The following is a 20810-nucleotide window of genomic DNA, read 5'->3' as shown; positions in this document are numbered from 1 at the left end:
GAGTGGTGCATACAGAGCAAAAAGAAAAAGAAACACTCAGTGCATCATGGGAACCCCCCAGCAGTCTAGGTCTATAGCAGCATAACTAAGGGATGGTTCAGGGTGACCTGATCCAGCCCTAACTATAAGCTTTAGCAAAAAGGAAAGTTTTAAGCCTAATCTTAAAAGTAGAGAGGGTGTCTGCCTCCCATTCTACTCTTACAAACCCTAGGAACTACAAGTAAACCTGCAGTCTGAGAGCGAAGCGCTCTATTGGGGTGATATGGTACTATGAGGTCCCTAAGATAAGATGGGACCTGATTATTCAAAACCTTATAAGTAAGAAGAAGAATTTTAAATTCTATTCTAGAATTAACAGGAAGCCAATGAAGAGAGGCCAATATGGGTGAGATATGCTCTCTCCTTCTAGTCCCTGTCAGTACTCTAGCTGCAGCATTTTGAATTAACTGAAGGCTTTTCAGGGAACTTTTAGGACAACCTGATAATAATGAATTACAATAGTCCAGCCTAGAGGAAATAAATGCATGAATTAGTTTTTCAGCATCACTCTGAGACAAGACCTTTCTAATTTTAGAGATATTGCGCAAATGCAAAAAAGCAGTCTTACATATTTGTTTAATATGCGCATTGAATGACATATCCTGATCAAAAATGACTCCAAGATTTCTCACAGTATTACTAGAGGTCAGGGTAATGCCATCCAGAGTAAGGATCTGGTTAGACACCATGTTTCTAAGATTTGTGGGGCCAAGTACAATGACTTCAGTTTTATCTGAGTTTAAAAGCAGGAAATTAGAGGTCATCCATGTCTTTATGTCTGTAAGACAATCCTGCAGTTTAGCTAATTGGTGTGTGTCCTCTGGCTTCATGGATAGATAAAGCTGGGTATCATCTGCGTAACAATGAAAATTTAAGCAATGCCGTCTAATAATACTACCTAAGGGAAACAGGTATAAAGTGAATAAAATTGGTCCTAGCACAGAACCTTGTGGAACTCCATAATTAACCTTAGTCTGTGAAGAAGATTCCCCATTTACATGAACAAATTGTAATCTATTAGATAAATATGATTCAAACCACCGCAGCGCAGTGCCTTTAATACCTATGGTATGCTCTAATCTCTGTAATAAAATTTTATGGTCAACAGTATCAAAAGCAGCACTGAGGTCTAACAGAACAAGCACAGAGATGAGTCCACTGTCTGAGGCCATAAGAAGATCATTTGTAACCTTCACTAATGCTGTTTCTGTACTATGATGAATTCTAAAACCTGACTGAAACTCTTCAACTAGACCATTCTTCTGCAGATGATCAGTTACCTGTTTTTCAACTACCCTTTCAAGAATTTTTGAGAGAAAAGGAAGGTTGGAGATTGGCCTATAATTGGCTAAGATAGCTGGGTCAAGTGATGGCTTTTTAAGTAATGGTTTAATTACTGCCACCTTAAAGCCTGTGGTACATAGCCAACTAATAAAGATAGATTGATCATATTTAAGATCGAAGCATTAATTAATGGTAGGGCTTCCTTCAGCAGCCTGGTAGGAATGGGGTCCAATAGACATGTTGATGGTTTGGAGGAAGTAACTAATGAAAATAACTCAGACAGAACAATCGGAGAGAAAGAGTCTAACCAAATACCGGCATCACTGAAAGCAGCCAAAGATAACGATACATCTTTGGGATGGTTATGAGTAATTGTTTCTCTAATAATTAAAATTTTATTAGCAAAGAAAGTCATGAAGTCATTACTAGTTAAAGTTAATGGAATACTCAGCTCAATAGAGCTCTGACTCTGTCAGCCTGGCTACAGTGCTGAAAAGAAACATGGGGTTGTTCTTATTTTCTTCAATTAGTGATGAGTAGTAAGATGTCCTAGCTTTACGGAGGGCTTTTTTATAGAGCAACAGAGTCTTTTTCCAGGCTAAGTGAAGATCTTCTAAATTAGTGAGACGCCATTTCCTCTCCAACTTAGCGGGTTATCTGCTTTAAGCTGCGAGTTTGTGAGTTATACCACGGAGTCAGGCACTTCTGATTTAAAGCTCTCTTTTTCAGAGGAGCTACAGCATCCAAAGTTGTCTTCAATGAGGATGTAAAACTATTGACGAGATACTCTATCTCACTTACAGAGTTTAGGTAGCTACTCTGCACTGTGATGGTATATGGCATTAGAGAACATAAAGAAGGAATCATATCCTTAAACCTAGTTACAGCGCTTTCTGAAAGACTTCTAGTGTAATGAAACTTATTCCCCACTGCTGGGTAGTCCATCAGAGTAAATGTAAATGTTATTAAGAAATGATCAGACAGAAGGGAGTTTTCAGGGAATACTGTTAAGTCTTCAATTTCCATACCATAAGTCAGAACAAGATCTAAGATATGATTAAAGTGGTGGGTGGACTCATTTACATTTTGAGCAAAGCCAGTTGAGTCTAATAATAGATTAAATGCAGTGTTGAGGCTGTCATTCTCAGCATCTGTGTGGATGTTAAAATCGCCCACTATAATTATCTTATCTGAGCTAAGCACTAAGTCAGAGAAAAGGTCTGAAAATTCACAAAGAAACTCAGTAATGACCAGGTGGACGATAGATAATAACAAACAAAACTGGTTTTTGGGACTTCCAATTTGGATGGACAAGACTAAGAGTCAAGATTTCAAATGAATTAAAGCTCTGTCTGGGTTTTGGATTAATTAATAAGATGGAATGGAAGATTGCTGCTAATCCTCCGCCTCGGCCCGTGCTACGAGCGTTCTGGCAGTTAGTGTGACTCGGGGGTGTTGACTCATTTAAACTAAAATATTCATCCTGCTGTAACCAGGTTTCTGTAAGGCAGAATAAATCAATATGTTGATCAATTATTATATCATTTACTAACAGGGACTTAGAAGAGAGAGACCTAATGTTTAATAGACCACATTTAACTGTTTTAGTCTGTGGTGCAGTTGAAGGTGCTATATTATTTTTTCTTTTTGAATTTTTATGCTTAAATAGATTTTTACTGGTTATTGGTGGTCTGGGAGCAGGCACCGTCTCTACGGGGATGGGGTAATGAGGGGATGGCAGGGGGAGAGAAGCTGCAGAGAGGTGTGTAAGACTACAGCTCTGCTTCCTGGTCCCAACCCTGGATAGTCACGGTTTGGACGATTTAAGAAAATTGGCCAGATTTCTAGAAATGAGTGAGAAATGACTGTTGAGTGATGAAGACTTCACTCAACAGTCTTCATCCTTCAGCTTCCACCATCTGATCCTTTGTTGAGCTCTCACTCTCTTCTTCTTCACCACTAAAGTAATCATACAAACCACCATCATATACTGTCCAGCAACACTTTTCGCTGCCACCACCTTATGGGCTCCAATTTATTTTAGCTTGCATCTCCTACAAAGAATGTAGTCCACCTGTGTGCACCTTCCTCCACTCTTATATGTCACCCTGTGCTCCTCCTTTTTCTTAAAATAGGTATTCACCACAGCCATTTTCATCCTTTTTTTGCAAAGTCAACTACCATCTGTCCTTCCACATTACTGTTCTTGATACCATATCCACCCATTACTTCCTCATCACTTCTGCTCCCTTCATCAACATGCCCATTGAGGTCCACTCCCATCACCACTGTTTCATGCTTGGGCACACTCTTCCACCACCTCATCTAACTCACGCCTTAATTTCACAAGCTGCCTATAGGGCATATGCACTGGTGATATTTGTCATCACCCCTATAATTTCCAACTTCAAACTCATCACCTTGTTGGACATTTGTTCACCCTCCAACACAACAACTTGAGCCCACTGTCTATGCTCCTGCTCTTACTTCCTTTCCACTTGTTCTCTTGCACACACACAATATGTCTACCTTTCTCCTCTCCATCATATCAGCCAGCTCTCTCCCTTTACCAGTCATACTGCGAACATTTAAACTACCAACTCTCACTTCCACCGTTCTAGTTTTCCTCTTCTGCTGCTTTCTGTGGACACATTCTCCTCCTCCTCCTCTTCTTTGCCCAGCAAGTTATTGCAGTTAAATTTAATTATGAGCCAGATATTTTGCAAATTCACTACAGAAAATGGTTCTGGGAAGCATTGGCATGGCTAAAACCATTCAGCTTCAAGGGGAGACTTTGTCCCTCAGACCCCTGACCAATGCCCCCTTTATCCCCAGCCATTTTAAGCATTTTTCTTTATTTGCCTCTCACATGCCTGTAATTAGACATGCAGTTCACTGTAAATAAGATGAACAGCATAAGGAGGCACTATTACTCTGTTAATCACTGCATTAAGATACATCAAGTTCTTTTTACAGCTGGCACATTTGAGTTATTAATGTTATTCTTTTTTGTTGCAGTTCTTGTAGTTCTTGTATTCTTTGTAGAGACATAGGGATGTGGCATCACTGACGAGCACAATTTTCTCATGGATATGAAGGAGACATTGTGATTATGAACAATCATTTTGAATGATGGATGCCAGAATTATGTCTAAAACTCATACTGACACATTGGCTAAATCAATTTCTGCTCCCCGTTAATTATGATTTTGTTCTTTGGCTCCAAATAACAAGCAAGACACTCTTTGATTAAAAACCATGAACGCATTCCTTTAACTGTTATAAACAGATGGTTCCACCTTTTACTGTGTTATAACACATTTTGCTTTTAGTCTTATGTAAACTAACAGTGTAATTGGTATCCTAACAAAGACCTCAGAGTCTTTTGGAATATAAAGTGGAAATTGTTTGTGGTTGTCATGATTCACAAGCAGGTGATTGGCTTTATCCTTTGTTCAAGCAGTTGGTTTGGTACACAAAAAGGCAGTCAGCGTGGCAAAGGTACAGGCAGGCCTAAAACAATGGCGTTGTCAAAAACAGGTTGAGGTCAAGAGCACGGCAAACAGTAGTACGAGGGCTGAGACAAAAAACGAGGTCAAGGAAAACAAGCACGGTCGAGCACGGTGAAGCAGTAACGAACAGTGGCAAGGAACTAAGGCAGGAGAGCTGGAACAGAGATAGTAACATCAACGAACTAGCAATTGCAAACAGAACTCACAGCGATTAAATACATGGTGGATAATTAGGCAGTGATGGGAAACAGGTGTGAGCTGACAGGAGTAGAATGTGGCCAAACAAAGATGAGAGACAAGGCAAGAGAGTGAAGTGACAAGTGGGCGAGGAGATGACAAACAAAACAGGGCGTGGCCAACAGGAATGAGGAAGTACTGGTGAAGGGCAAGAGAGTGTAGTGATCAGAGGGTGTGACAGTGATACAAATTAAACTGGTCGTGAAACATGAGAACAAAGATGAGGGGGCACAGACAAGGGAGTGCAGTGACAGCAGGGACATAACCAGAAACTATAAACTAACAATACTAAAATATCCAGGCTGTGGAAAAACAAAAAAACTACAGGCAGAATGAAATCTTAACATGAACAAAATAATACTAGGCAACAAATGGCTAAGAAATCAAAGGCTGAAACTAGAGTGGGATTGATGAGTAGAAAACATAAAACACAAAATAATTCAACCAAATGCTGCAGTGAAAAATAAAACCAGTGATAAAGCAATCATGAAACAGAAATCAAACACAATGGATCAAAGACAAAACTAAACAAGAATGGCACTAACGTGTGGCTACAGAAACAAAACTCAGTGACAGAAGAAAAATAAACAGATGATCAAAAACCAACAAGAAGGAATTAATGAAGAATGACAGACAGAAAATCATAATCCAGACCTGAGCCGGAGTGAATCCTGACAATGGTATCTACACTGGTGGATTCAATGTTGTATAATGTACATACAGTCGATAGCAGTCAGGGTGGAAGAAAATTAGGAAAAAGACAGAAATATTTGACACAATTAAAATTCAAAGATTCAGTCTGTTATATGCTTCCCAATTATCGTTTTGTTCTGCAACTAAAGTTACAATGCAGTGAAACACATTATTGTAATGGGAAAAGCAATGTTTAAAGTGATCATAACTGTGGTTATTATGGAATTGGGACCATTTTCCCTCGTTGTATTGTGAGTGGCTTTATTTTTTCGTCTTTTAAAGATACAAATGAATTATGTTTTGATCAGTGCTAATTCATTGTGGTAATGCAGTTAAGGTGAAGTAACATTTTTTTTATTTTTTTTATTTTTAATGATTTTCCTGATTTTTGAACAAAAGAAAGAACAGAGGATGAAATTACAGAACATACAGACCACATTTAACAAACATTCAGAGCAAATAGGATGGGTGACGGCTTTTTGAGTTCAATCAATCAATCAATCAACTTTTTTCTTATATAGCGCCAAATCACAACAAACAGTTGCCCCAAGGCGCTTTATATTGTAAGGCAAGGCCATACAATAATTATGAAAAACCCCAACGGTCAAAACGACCCCCTATGAGCAAGCACTTGGCCACAGTGGGAAGGAAAAACTCCCTTTTAACAGGAAGAAACCTCCAGCAGAACCAGGCTCAGGGAGGGGCAGTCTTCTGCTGAGACTGGTTGGGGCTGAGGGAAAGAACCAGGAAAAAGACATGCTGTGGAGGGGGGCAGAGATCGATCACTAATGATTAAATGCAGAGTGATGCATACGGAGCAAAAAGAGAAAGAAACAGTGCATCATGGGAACCCCCCCACAGTCTACGTCTAAAGCAGCATAACCAAGGGGAATAAAATAAGTAACTGTACAAGCCATTGCAAAACCATCAGATAAGAGGGAGAAGGAAAAAAAAAACACCTACACTGCTCATACTGATGGTTCAAAGTTCACGATGTCCTTTGATTCAGGTAAATGTCCCATTTCTTCCAATATTCCTCAGATTTTTGAGCTGCAAGTCTTATTGAAAAGGTCAATCTCTCCATTATGTGAATCTCTTTGACAACCTCTATCCAGGCCAGTGATGAAGGTGGATCCACACTCAACCATTTGCGAGTTATGGCTTTCTTTGCACCTACTAGTAGGATTAAGAGACAATAGCTGTCGGATTTCCTCAACCCTTGTAGTAGATTACATAGGTAAAATAAAATAAAATCAAAGGGTAAGTTTCAAGCCCATTATGGTATTGATTGCTGTTATCACCTCTGACCAGTAGGGTGCGATCTTAGTACATTCCCAGAAAATGTGATAACGTCCTGCTGAAATAGTCCCACAGTTCCTCCAACATTGGGCCTTTTCAGGGTTATTACATTGTCTACTTTTAATACTAGGGGTATTAAATCGGACCATGTTTTTCCATGCAAATTCCCTCCACAAACCTGAGGTTGAGTCGAATCGAGAAGGATCTTAACGAGGCCTGTTTCCTCCTCTTGTAAGAACTTTATATTTTTATTGTAATGGTGTCTTAACTGGAGGTATCTAAAAAATCTTGTTTTTGCAAATTATAGATTTTTTTGAATTTGCAAGAAGTCTTTCAATACATTTTCATCAGAAATTCTCCAATATCCTATTAATCCCCTTTGTGACCATTGTCTGAAGCTCTTGTCCATGTCTGCTGTTGAAAAATCTGTATCATAAGCAGGCCATCGCAAACTCCGGGCACTCCTTTCAATTTTTGTGTGTTTTAATATTTTTGCCATATATTCATTGGTACACTAATCCACATTGGGAACAGGTCTGTCTCTATGTATCTTTTAATAAGAGATTGAGCAATGGCTGGAGGGGTGTCTCACAGTAGGACTGATCTATAAGGTGAAGTAACATTAATATTAATTGTAATATCTACAGTACCATATACTAAATAATGATACATCATTTGCAGACCTGACAAAGATTAACATTGAAAGTAAGTCAGTACAATAAATTACTGAATTTAAAAAACAAAGATTTAAAAACTGATGGATCCAAGTAGGGATGGGTGATATAGGCTAAAATCCATATTGTGATATACATTGCAGCCTCTTGTGAATATGATTGTCATTGATGTTAAAGGGGGCAATACACAGTATTAAGAAGGGTGTATGTAAACTTTTGATCAAGGTCATTTGGGTAGTTTGTGTGTCATTATGATTTCAAAAGAGTACACACAGTTGTTTGACATTAAATGGCTTCACCCAACCACTAACCATGAGTGAAACAAAGTTTTTGTGTTATCATTCATATTCTCTGAAAAATGGCCAAAAAAAACCCTAAACTTCTGCCAGGGTATGTAAACGTTTATGCACAATTGTAAATATCATGATATATAAATTATACGTAATAGAACTATTTCAGAACAGGATACATAGACCCTAAAGAAAGCCAAACTGCTAAATTGCTGTTTATCCAACTCTTTACAAGCTGGACAAAACATATCTTCATATGACAGAAACTTCTGTGCCATGTGAGAAGGTCATCCTCAATGCTGGAGAGGTATTAACAAAGAAAAGGAACAGACTCAAACCTAACCCCACTGAAATGATCTTGTGTTTAATTAAAAACCTTTGACGTGCCCAAATCCCCATTTTGTACAACTGTTACACAAGCATTTCTCAATTTATATCTCTAATTACAGAGTATTTTATGATGCCACAATCACATTATAATAACATAGGTGTATTATTAATGTCTTTAAACAAAACAGTCAAAAATTTCAAGATGCACATAGAACCTTTGTTATAAAACATACATAACAGTGCATTACTGTTTCATGACACCTTGCCCTTTTTTGTTCCATGCAAGTGTTATGGTGAAGATTGACATCAAATACTTTGAAACACTGAACCATTTCATCACAATTGCTTCATATTGATTCAGTGGTTCAAAAAGCTTTGGTTTCTCCATTATTCGTAGTCGTGTTACATGTCATAGTCGGAAATGTTGCCCTTGGAGACTCCAAGTCCACATACTTAATGTTGCACTGGTCTTTTTCACCAGCTCCTCTGTTTCGCTTTCAGCCATGTTGCAGTTCCTGGCTCTAACTTCTGCGGGTTGCGAGTAGATTGCATCATTAATAGTCCGTTTCTTCTTCTTCTTCTTCTTCTATGGCATTTAACGACAGCCGACATCCTTATTGGTGCATTGTTGCCAACTTCAGTCCGTTAACATGCATTACCACAATAGTGCAATACAATTAAAATCTCTATTGTAGGCCAATTTTGTATTGTTTATATTGCATATTGTTTCTGTTGCCCATTACTAGATACAGGTTAATTATGCTGTTTAGAACATTAGACTTTTAATTCCAGGTATTTGGTATTTGAGTATTATCATCATCTGTATTATTCTCCATAGGTCATCTTCAGGAAAAGTGAGCCCAGAGAGCATTCGTTCCAAGGCAACGCCATCAGAAACATCTGAGGATAGTCATGACCAGCGAGGGAAGAAGCCACCCCCAAGTCCAGGGAAGAAGGAGGAATTGTCTTTATACAAGAAAACCAAAAGAGCAATAACAAGCAAGAAGTACAGTGTCACTAAACATGAAGCTGAAGCCACAACACCCATTGAACTCATCAGCAGAGGTCCAGATGGCCGATTTGTCATAGATCCCGCTGACATTGAAATGTCTGTTAAGCCCCGGCGAATTGAGGGCTTCCCCTTTGTGGAAGAGTCAGACCTCTATCCTGAATTCCGACAGTCAGATGAAGAGAATGATGATCCCAGACCTTTACCACCAGTAATGGCTACGCTTCGACCTCACCAGATTTCTCCTATCTCCAGTCAAGAATCCTACCTGCAGCCTCCAGCCTACAGCCCTCATTTCCAGAGACCCTTTGAAGGTATGACCATTATGGAGAGCAGTCGGCTCCAGGCTGCAGGGCAGATCCGAGGCTCTCTCCGCCACAGGGCATTCTATGGCTATCTAGGCCCCCATGGGGATCATGATCCTCCACCTCCTTTTTACATGCCTGATACCAGCCCACTCAGTTCTGTCATGTCCTCCCCTCCATATCTTGCTGAAGGTCCTTTTGGTCACCCCATGATTCCTGAAGAAATGGGAGAGGGTGATTTCCACCAATACGCTGTCTCTGGCTTTCCCCTCCCTCTGTCCCTCACTACTTCCTCTCGTTCTCCAGAGATCTGGCAGGGACTGGATTTTACATTTTCAAGTCTGGAGGGGCCCCAGTTCATTTTTCCACCACATCACCCTTTGCATCTCCGTCACGACTCCCCCTATCCTCCTCCTCCTCCTCATGCACTTCCACTTAGTGCTTATCAACCTGCCACCCTCCCAATGCCCACCTACCCAACTGTTCTACCACTGGAGGCCCCAAAGAGCCACACAAGCAAGTCTCCCAGCAAGGCCAAGCCTCGTGGCTCCCCACCCAGGCATGTAGCTATGCAAGAGGCACATTTAGGGCAGCTAAGACACACAAGCCACGGTATGGGTGTGCCGGTTCCAATGGCCCAAATTGTTCCTAGCACATTCAGTAGCTTGGATACACGATGGTTTGAAACCACCCCGCGTTTCAGTCCTAGACAGGCTCGTAGGTTGGATTCTGGTATACATCAGGTGGTTCTCCAGCCATCCCGACTGTCACCCCTTACTCAAAGCCCCCTTAGTTCTCATGAGGGTTCCCCAGAGATTGTAGTGCGTCCCAGACCACGTCCCAGCATTATCCAACCTGCCATACCAACGGAGATGTCTGAGATTACCCTCCTCCCTCCTTCCACAGCCAGCTTCTCAAGAAGATCATCTCCCTCATCGTCACCTGCTCAAGGCCATGGTAGCAGGAGATCAAGTCCCAGCTACCGTTCCCACATGGCCTTTGCCTCATCTGCAACCAGCTATCCAGCTTCCCAGTCCCCGTCACCCCCAATGGAAAGCAGCAGCATTTTTGGGCAGATGGCATCTCAGAGGAGGACTGAGGAGGAGATTCTTCCATCTGAGCCCTCTCCACCACAGTTGTCAGCTTCAGGGTAGGTGCATTAGGCATGTAGAGAGGGATACCATTTGAGTCATCTGCTCTCCATAATGCTTTGATGTGTCAAGTTCCTCTGACATTTGAGTTACTACAGTGCTCTCTGATATCCATCATTTAAACTTGTGTAGCTAATTAATTTTATGGCTATTTTGTTGCTATTACTTTTTCATTTAATAAGTACAAATATAAAAAAAAAAAAAATCAGTTGAGGAAATTTCTTTGTTGGGATGTTTAAATCAAGGATCTTTGGGTTTAGTTTCAATTTGTTGAATGTAGCTTTCATATCAGACATTAAGGTCAGAGGTTCATCCATTTAATCTGTGAAGCAGTATTCAGTATTCCAAAGTGATCACCTTGAAAACTACTGTAAAAATTTGTAGAGAAAAGACCAAAAACTTTATATTTTTGGGATGCACTCAAAACATCTAATGTATTACCACCAACACTGACACTATTTTGTGTATTGGCCAGAAGAAATTGATCCACGTCACTGTGATCTGTGCACACACTGCTTCTCTGGTCTTTAGGAATGATGCTGTGTCAGACCAGTTCCAGTGTGCTGTGTTTTGCAGAAGTAGTGCAAAAGTGCTGATGGTACAAAAATGCTTTTTGAAGGTGATGAACAATAAGTGTTTTATTGTGAAGACAGCAGTAGGAGTTTACTCTGAAACTGTCAAACCGGAATCGCATACATCTCATTGCAGGTAAGCTAATGTTACTGAAACACCGCACTGGTTACAGCTTCCCCCCCCCCCCCCCCCCCCCAAAAAAAAAAAAACAGTGCTAACTTGCACTCTGACTGCTAAGGTTTTATGGCCCTTATTTATCCCTCCAGGGTCCAGGGGTATTTTCTAGATTTTACAATACTGTCAGTAATTCCCATTTTAAGGTAGTTTCTTATTATAGTGCCCTTGTGTTGCGTATCAAAATGTTCACAACAATCCCAGTTTTCAGAATGTGTCATATATTAGTCTAGAACACTCTACCTAGAAATATTTAGGCTCTAAATCTGGGGGGAAAAGAATGCATTTTTGGAAAATTCTTCAAATCTTTCTTGAAAATACACCTTCATTCATTGATCTAGATGAACTGTTTTGGTACTAGAAATGGGGCCACCAAAGTCTTTGGCTCGTAAAGTAGTGTAATATTTGAAGAAATTTGTACATCAGTGTAAAATAAGTGTAAAATGAACTCATCATTTGTAGCTAGATGTTTTGTATCTTCACTCTATCCAGAAATGTCCATAAATAACAGTCAGCCCTCGACATTAACAGTTGTCCAATGGTCTAGGGAAAGTAAAAAAAAAAAAAAAAATCATCAGGCAACACAGATCCCCTATAATGCTGCCCAAATTGGACAAATCCAATTCTTCTTTCTAATGTGATTAAATTCTCTTTTTTCCCACATTGTTATGACTTTTGGAGGTTTCCCAGCTCATCCATAATTAGGGATGGGTATTGATAAGATTTTATCGATATCGATGCCATTATCGATTCTGCATATCGATCCGATTCCTTATCAATTCCCTTAGGTATATCTCTTGTGAATTTTCTGTGTACTAAAAGTAGGCTTTACAGGTTTTCTATGTCAACAACATTTATTGAGTCTTAAAGTAAATAAATATGAAATTGGTCACTGTATCCTTGATCTCTGGACATAAATAAAAATAAACAAAATCTGTAGTTTTTCTCAAAAGCATTTCCTTTCAGACATTTTGGCATGAATGTCTCTATACCTCTGAGCTAAGCTCAGCCGGCTGCTGCACATCAGTGCAGGACATCTCATTTTGGGAGGAAAAGTTTAGATTGATTGCTGTTTGTTGGTATTACAAGATTTGGAAAGACGTGTCAGTTGATTTAAATGGTGTTTTGCTTTGAAGTTATTAATTCTGACTGGACTCTGTCATTCTAACTTGACTCGGCAGAGAGCCGCACAGCGTTTGAAGCTGTGTGAACAGAACGGAGGACGATTCTTTCTTGCAACAAGACATGAGTCCCAGTTAGTGAGTTTAAGCTGCACAAAAGTGACTCAGGATTGACATGTTCAGGGATGAAAGTGGTGAAAAACAAAAAAAGCTGTAACCCAAAATTACCCCCCAATACCACCCGCATGAAAGTTTTTGAATTCTAGAAGCTCTGAAATGCAATTTGGGGCTATTCCAAACAATACACTGTAGTGAGTGCAGCATCCATTTTGGTGTGAAAAAACCCAACTTTCCTTATTCACATTATTTCGAGTAGTATTCTACTTTTACTAGGATGCAGCCGTTTTCTAGCTTGGCAGACAGCTCTGGACAAAATCACTGAAGAAATTAACAAATTGAAAATATGGTATGACCAAAACAAATTGTCATTAAACTTAAATAAAACAGGGATGAAGTGGAGGTGTAAGAGTCACTAGGTGTTCACAGGAAACACTTATTTATTTCTATATTTATTTATTTATGTTCATTGTTGGTTTTATCTTTTCTGTTGTGTTTTTAATCAGGTTCTTTTTGTCTCTTTCTCTAAAATTATATCATAGCATTATTAGTTATTATTACTATTATTGTTTTGCTATTATTATTATTATTATTATTATTAATATTTAAACAAAAACAAATTTAAAAAAATTACAATTTGTAATACATTTGCCTTTTTTCGGCAGCAAATGCTGAGCCATTAATTATACAGAAAACAAATGCACACAAACATGCTGAGATGCAAACAGCTTAATACTTTACTAAACTATACTAACTTTACTAAACTATACTAAAAACTTTAACATTGAAAATGCCATAGACTTGCTGGCACGTTAGCATTGGTCCTATTTTTAAGTTATAAAATACATCTATCAACTGTTTCAGAAGACCATAACAGGTTGGTTTAACATTAAAAAGGTAAATATTACTCACAGGCATATGCTCTTTGGGGTTTTAGCGGGGGAAAAATGAAGATAAAGTGAAATAAAACAAAGAACCAACGAAGCAGTTGGTCGGATCAATGCTTCATTGCTTCAAGATTCAAAGAAGAGCTGCGCTGCAAAAACAGTTGATTACAGACCCAGCAGGGGTTCTGTGGTTTTGGCAGCGCACTACCGTTGTAAATGCAGCCTGTGAAAAATAGCCTCCTGTCACGTGTTACTCTGAAGTACAGCAAGTATATGAAAGCTCTGATAAAAATCAGTTAGTTGATTCTCTTATAAAATAAAGTGTGCGTCATTTCACTGCTGGGGTTCTACACACAGCGCTCTGTTAAAAAAAAAATACACAAACACAAGGCTTCACTTTAAATACAAAAGTCTATTCAAAATCATCAGTCTCGCTGTTTGATAGCGCAGAGTTAATAATAACAGACAGTGAACTCTTTCGCTGCAGTTGCACACACTGTGCAGGTCTCAGGTGCAGGGGAAAACCCATAGGGGTGAGGGGTGGGAAAGCCCTCCCCCAACCCCTTAAAGGTCCACTTGTGTAGCCCATTTTAAAAGATTTGTTGCACATATTAATAATAATAACCAGATTGTAATACTTCGCAAAAAATATGATTATATAATATTATTTTAGAATATAATATATTTATATTATTATCACTGACTTACTATTTGTAATATTGAAGAATAAATTCAGTTTGCCTAAAACCCAAAAGCTTCATACACTAAATACCGCAAGTATGTAATGTATGATTTTAAAATTGACTAAATTAAAGCTACATATAGAGGTAAAGTCCTACTCAAATTGGTCTTTTCTCGACACTGGCACTCGTTGCCAAACCCACTACCATGAGACAAGTCAGGATTGCAGTCGTACAAGTGGTTCTCTCATTGTACTTGTCCTATAGGGTGAGTTCCTGAAATGCTTATGGTCTGTGCCTGACCATCATTGGATGGATCATTGGACCATGATCAGTAGACGTGATCTTGAGACAGCCACTCATGCTTTCATCAGCTCCAGACTTGATTATTATAATGCACTTTATTCGGGCATTAATCAGTCATCTCTTGCACGTCTCCAATTGGTGCAGAATGCTGCTGCTTGTCTTTTAACAAACACTTTTAGATGTGAGCATATTACACCCATCTTTTACTCACTCCACTGGCTTCCAGTTCGTTTTAGAATTGATTTTAAAATTTTAATGTTTGTTTTTAAAGCTATTTATGGCCTTGCACCTCCCTACTTGTCTGAAATTTTAACTTTGCGCACTTACAGTAGGACATTAAGGGCGTCTGGCCAGCTTTACTTAGATGTTCCAAGGTCAAAATATAAACGCTGGGGTGACCATGCTTTTGTGGTAGCTGGCCCCAGACTGTGGAACGAGCTACCTCTTGAGTTACGTACCATTCCTGACCTCGCACTTTTTAAATCTAAGTTAAAAACTTATTTATTTAAATTGGCTTTTAACACTTAGTGGGGAGGTGACATGTTCTGTTTTTTATGTGTTGTTTTAAAATTTTATTCTATATGTGTTTTATTTTGTGAATTTGTGTTTTTAATGTTAAGCACTTTGGATACCAGTCGGTGCTGTAAAGCGCTTTCTAAATAAATGTTGATTGATTGATTGATTTACTCCATTGGGAGGGGGGCAACTTGTAGACCCCGGAGACAAAATCCCAACCACATATCTTTTTTATGACGGTGTATGTTCTCTGTAGCACTAAGTAACAAGTAAAAAGTGTTTTCAGGCTGGCAGCAGCTTTTTTTTTAGCATTTATGAGGGTTTATTGGCAGTGTGAATCAAGCTGACTCTTGAACAGAGTGACTGTGTGCTCTGAATAAGCCTGTTGAAGCAGCAGAGAGAGAAAAGAGCAAGTGCTCTCTCTCTCTCTCTCTCTCTCTCTCTCTCTCTCTCTCTCTCTCTCTCTCTCTCTCTCTCTCTCTCTTCTCTGCTCTGCTCTTTTTTCAATACCTGCTGTTTCTCTTCTCTGGATTTCAAAAGAAATCCAATTTGTAAATTGAAAAAATGGAACCCGTGTTTTACTGATTATAGGATTACTGAAGTGCATGTAAACACGGGAGATCAGATTCTGGCAGTTATCTGATTACATGATGCATCCCTGCCGTAGACTGGCTCATACACGCATAGCGGCTCGTTCAGCCATTATGAACACACACACAGCTGAGGGATAATTTCACCACACACTCGAGCCGGTTCGATTACCTGTTCTGAGCATGCACAGGCACTGTGGGCTGCGTGGATCATTTCACCACACACTCATGCACCAGCTTGATTACCTGTCTGAGCATGCACAGGTGCTGAAGGCTTCGTGGATCATGCAGCAACACTTGTTCTCCTCCAGCTGCTTCACTCTGGATGCATCCCTGCCTGTTGTCTGATTCCATCAGTTTTGGAATGTGTACAGTTGCCCAGTGTTGCATAGATTTGCATACAGTAGCGCAGTATTGTGCAGACTTGCTTAAAAACTGCGTACATTCTGTGTCCAGTACTCTATGCTGAAAAAATTGAACATGTTTAAATTTTTACATCCGTCTCGTGTACCCCTTTGCGTCCCTCAGCGTACTACCGGCATAGGGCTGCATAAACTCAGCGTAGAGCTACTTAAAGGCCCGGTCACATGACACTAACAAAGGACAAAGAAGCCCAAATGAAACAAGAAATATGGACTTTCATTGACTTTCATTTGCACCTTTTAACCTTCGCGCAGCTTCGTTCCTGCAGCTGGCGCGTTGTCAGGATTTTTAACCTGATGAAAAATTTGAACGAATGCTGCTGAAAACCTCAATTTGTCCTTATTTCATTTTGCTGTTGTTCTTGACGGTTTCTTATTGTTTGCTTAATTTGTGTAATGTTAGCGTTTAGTTTGACTTTGTTCAACCAGGTGAATACTTTCATACAGTGCAGAAGCTGGTTTGTGAACGTTGCTGTGGAGGACAGATACAGCCCCTCCGCGGCGGCGCTGGTTTGTGGTGTGGGGCTTCTGCCGCTTTGTGTGATGGGGCGAGTGCAGCTGCTGTCATTCCTGGCCAGCCAGGAAGACTTTGTCGGCCTCCTCCACCAGCACATGGCAGTCCGTGATCGTGGTGTTGCCCAGCACTGCGCGCACCTAAGGAGGGAGTTGCTGCACAAAATGTGTGGCCGGTGTCCTTTCAGGAGCGGCAGCATTCTGTCCATGAACTCTGAAGAGCTCGCTGTCCTGCAGCCCATGCAGAGAGAAGAGCCTGCTGGCCCTTTCAGTCTGACAGTTCAAAAGTTTTGAGGAGGTGATCCTTGATCGATGCGTATTTGGACGCAGTGAGGGGTGGGATGGGGTGGTTTGGGCTTAGCAGGAGAGCAGTCAGCCTCGTTGCCTTAGAGCTGTTCAGGGCTGTCACGATGTAATATTTTGTCATCTGCACTGATCTCTCAGAGCGAACTGCGCCTCAATTTGTGCAAACCAGACGGCAGTTTACAGAAGCGTGACATTGAGAATCAAGGGTGGAAAACGTTTCAGCTCGTTGCCATGGAGCTGCTGAGGGCCGACACAATTCTTGATGGCTGTGTATTTGTTCGCAGCAGGGGTGCTTTGCAGGAGCAGAATCAGCCTTGTTGCCGTGGAGCTGAGGGCCGACACAACATAATAATATTTTGTGTCGTCTGTGGCGATCTCTGAGTGAACTGTGCCTCTGTGCAAACCAGGTAGCAGTTTACAGAACCGTGACTTTGAGCATCAAGTGTAAAAAAGTTCCAGCAGCAGCAGCCATTCGCGAATGAACATCTTTCATCCACAGAGGTGTGACATATGAAAACAGAAAACCCAGTGTGATTGCAAATGGCTTGCTGAGTACGCGCGTATTTTGGGTGTACAGACAGCGATTAGAGTTTTGGTATTTGAGAGATTTGAGAAATATTTGGCATGTTTGGAGTGTGCATTATTTTGATGGAATAGTGCGTGGTAAGTGTGGTGATGTTTTTTTTTGTTGTTGTTGATGTTGTTTTTGTTTTGTAAAAATGAGGTATCTTATAAATGTTGAGCAAGCGCTCCAATTTTTTTTTTTTAATTGGAGCAAGACAGAGTGCGCAGCCCATCGTTAGTCTGAACCAGACAGTGAGGATTCTGATGATGATGGAGATGATCCCTCTTTTGTTCTGGATGAGCAACCAGAGCCGGTGGATCCTCCAACGTGCACACAGATCTCCACAGTGGGTCAGATCACGTGCTTCTCTTTGCAGCTTCTCCAGGACTCAGGCACTACAGAGCTCAATCCCAGCGCCAAGTCCTGGAATGCAGAGCAGGATGCAGACACACTGCTCCAGCAGTGGCTCCAGATGCATTTCGTCTAAAGCGTCGAGATCGACGTTGGCTTCGGTTTCGTTTTGTTCCTCTTTCGCAGGCTATTCAGTGATGGGAAAAGACAAAAGCTCATTCATTTTCTTTTTCTCGATGATTTGTGACTTTTTTAAAACTTTTTTCCCTTGTTCAGGAATCATCGTATTCTGTGTGACCAGGCCATAAGCTCGGCGTAGTCTGTGTGCCGCATTATACAACTCTATGTAGTTTCCATCCCTGGACAGTTGTGTCATCACACACCAGTATCGCTGGTGAGACCTAGTGTCCAGAAATTGCCTTTGGTCAGTTTTGCACCTAGGTTTTCAGTAACAGAGACCTTTGCCTCAAAACACAAATCCTTGTCTGCAAAGCCGTCATCATACCAACCCTACTGTACAGATCCGAGACCTGATACACCTACTGCCTCCACCTGAAGAGCTTTCCACCACTGCTTCATGAGCAGTATCCTCCGCATCAGATGGGAAGACTACCATGCCAACATCAACATCTTGGCTGAACCCATGCTCCAGAGTATCCAGTGCTTCATCATCAAGAACCAACTTATATCAGTGGGTCATGTTGTTATAATGAATGACCGTTAAGTTCCCAAGGAGATCTTCTACTCCCAGCTGAGAAGGAAAATGATCCAGAGGAGGGCAGAAGAAATGCTCCAAGGACCTTCTGAAGCACAACCTCAAGAGCTACTCCATCGACTGTGAAATCTGGGAAGAACTTGCGGAATGTTGAGCCAACTGACAGGCAAGGATAAGGATTAGAAGAATGCCTTTTTTTACACAAATGAAAAAAATGACATATTTTACAAAAGCAATATAAAAATATAGCCAGCAACACTCAAGTGTCCTTCTTAATAAAAGTTTTAATGACTCACGGCAAGACGACAGGATCAGGAGCACAGACGCGTTTCGACTAGGTCTTCATCAGTGTGTAAGGCCGTTCAGGAAATGACGTCTTTTATGGTAACACCAATCAAAAACAGGTGTAAAACTCCACAAAACATGCAAATGCAGACATTACTGATAACAAACCAAAACGTACAAAAGCGGATAATAATAATAAGAAAATAATAAAAAAAATAATAATAAAAAAAAAGAAAAAGAAAAATCCCACTGTAGAGAAAATACACTAAAAACATTTACACTGCAAAAAAAAAAAAAAAACTTACACTACAAAAAAAAACACACACATAAGGGTATCACAACGAGGCCTAGCAATATATAACAGTCTACATCAACAGCTGTGACTTGTATATACCACATGTAGGCACCAATGAACAATGGCTACATGTGGTATATACAAGTCACAGCTGTTGATGTAGACTGTTATATATTGCTAGGCCACGTTGCGATACCCTTATGTGTGTTTTTTTTTGTAGTGTAAGTTGTTTTTTTTTTGTTTTTTTTTGCAGTGTAAATGTTTTTAGTGTATTTTCTCTACAGTGGGATTTTTCTTTTTTTTTTTTATTACTTTCTTATTATTATTATCCGCTTTTGTACGTTTTGGTTTGTTATCAGTAATGTCTGCATTTGCATGTTTGTGGAGTTTTACACCTGTTTTTGATTGGTGTTACCATAAAAGACGTCATTTCCTGAACGGCCTTACACACTGATGAAGACCTAGTCGAAACGCGTCTGTGCTCCTGATCCTGTCGTCTTGCCGTGAGTCATTAAAACTTTTATTAAGAAGGACACTTGAGTGTTGCTGGCTATATTTTTATATTGACTTAGTTTTTGAGCCCTGCACCTCCACTCCTGGTCCCTGTGAGTGCTCGTTTTTTTCTCTGCTTTGATATTTTACAAAAGCACATTTGTAAACACCAACACGCATGTTACATTGATTCACTTGTATTGGTTTTTACATAAAATGAATTAGTCAGCCAATCAGTATGAGCGGATGCTGCATTTATCCATAATCCCTTTGGGCATCTGTGTGTTAATGTTCAGATCTTCAGAATTAGTGCATTATCTTAAAATGAACAGATATGTGTTATATATTCACTTTGTACATTTTAAGAGTTCACATTAATGTAGTTATTCTATCCAGAATAATTTGATTTATAAATCAAAACCATAAGTCAAACTCGCTTTCCATCCTCTGCCTCATGGCTGGACTGCTGTATGGTATTAAGGAGTAGTGACTTTTCTTTCTTTCTTTTTTTGTGGCAGTTTGGTGGCCAGGCCTCTTCTGCTGGGGCAGAGTTGAGCTCAACTCCTCTTAGCTACCTCACTGCTGCAAAATACATAGCAGACAGAAGTAAAAGGGATTATAAATATTTTTCCATGTTACTAGTTATGTAAAAAAAGAAGTTAGGTGTCTAAAAATTATCGGAACTAAATTTATCAGAAGATAATTGGTCCGCTGATGGTTTTCAAAGCTATCTGGAAAGCTAATCAGCTAATGAAAATGTTAGCTTGGATAATTAGTGGATTAGCAGAACTGTGCTCACCACTGATCTTGGGGAATATTAAAATTAGGGATTCTTTCAGTCACACTGCCAAAACTTTGTCAGCTATTTCTGCTTATGTCATAAATGTCCTTCCCTGTGTATTACATACTGATATGGAAGTCTACAGTGATGCTGCAAGGTGAGTCAAAACATTTGTCATATTGGGGATGAAGCTGGGCTGAGCATCTTTAGTGCTGAATGCAGCACTAAAGATGCTAATTCTGATTAAAGATGCTAATTAATTCCAAGAGATGGCACTCATTAGTGCCATCTCTTGGAA

At 40.0% G+C, this 20810-nt stretch overlaps 1 protein-coding gene across 3 annotated transcripts in view; it reads left to right on the top strand.

Annotated features, from left to right (window-relative positions):
* The window catches only part of LOC117517749 (protein turtle homolog B-like), a 394390-nt gene that overhangs the window by 364188 nt on the left and 9392 nt on the right, over window positions 1-20810 (top strand). For 2 of the 3 annotated variants that reach the window (XM_034178897.1, XM_034178898.1), the window contains exon 18: window positions 9197-10822. In XM_034178897.1, the coding sequence (XP_034034788.1) occupies window positions 9197-10822 (1626 nt within the window). The remainder of the gene's footprint in view (window positions 1-9196; window positions 10823-20810) is intronic. The other variant, XM_034178899.1, reaches the window with a different exon arrangement.

Source organism: Thalassophryne amazonica, chromosome 9 (assembly GCF_902500255.1).
Source record: "Thalassophryne amazonica chromosome 9, fThaAma1.1, whole genome shotgun sequence".
NCBI lineage: Eukaryota > Metazoa > Chordata > Actinopteri > Batrachoidiformes > Batrachoididae > Thalassophryne > Thalassophryne amazonica.
The sequence above is the reverse complement of the archived record's forward strand: the minus strand, read 5'-3'. Positions and strand labels throughout refer to the sequence as shown.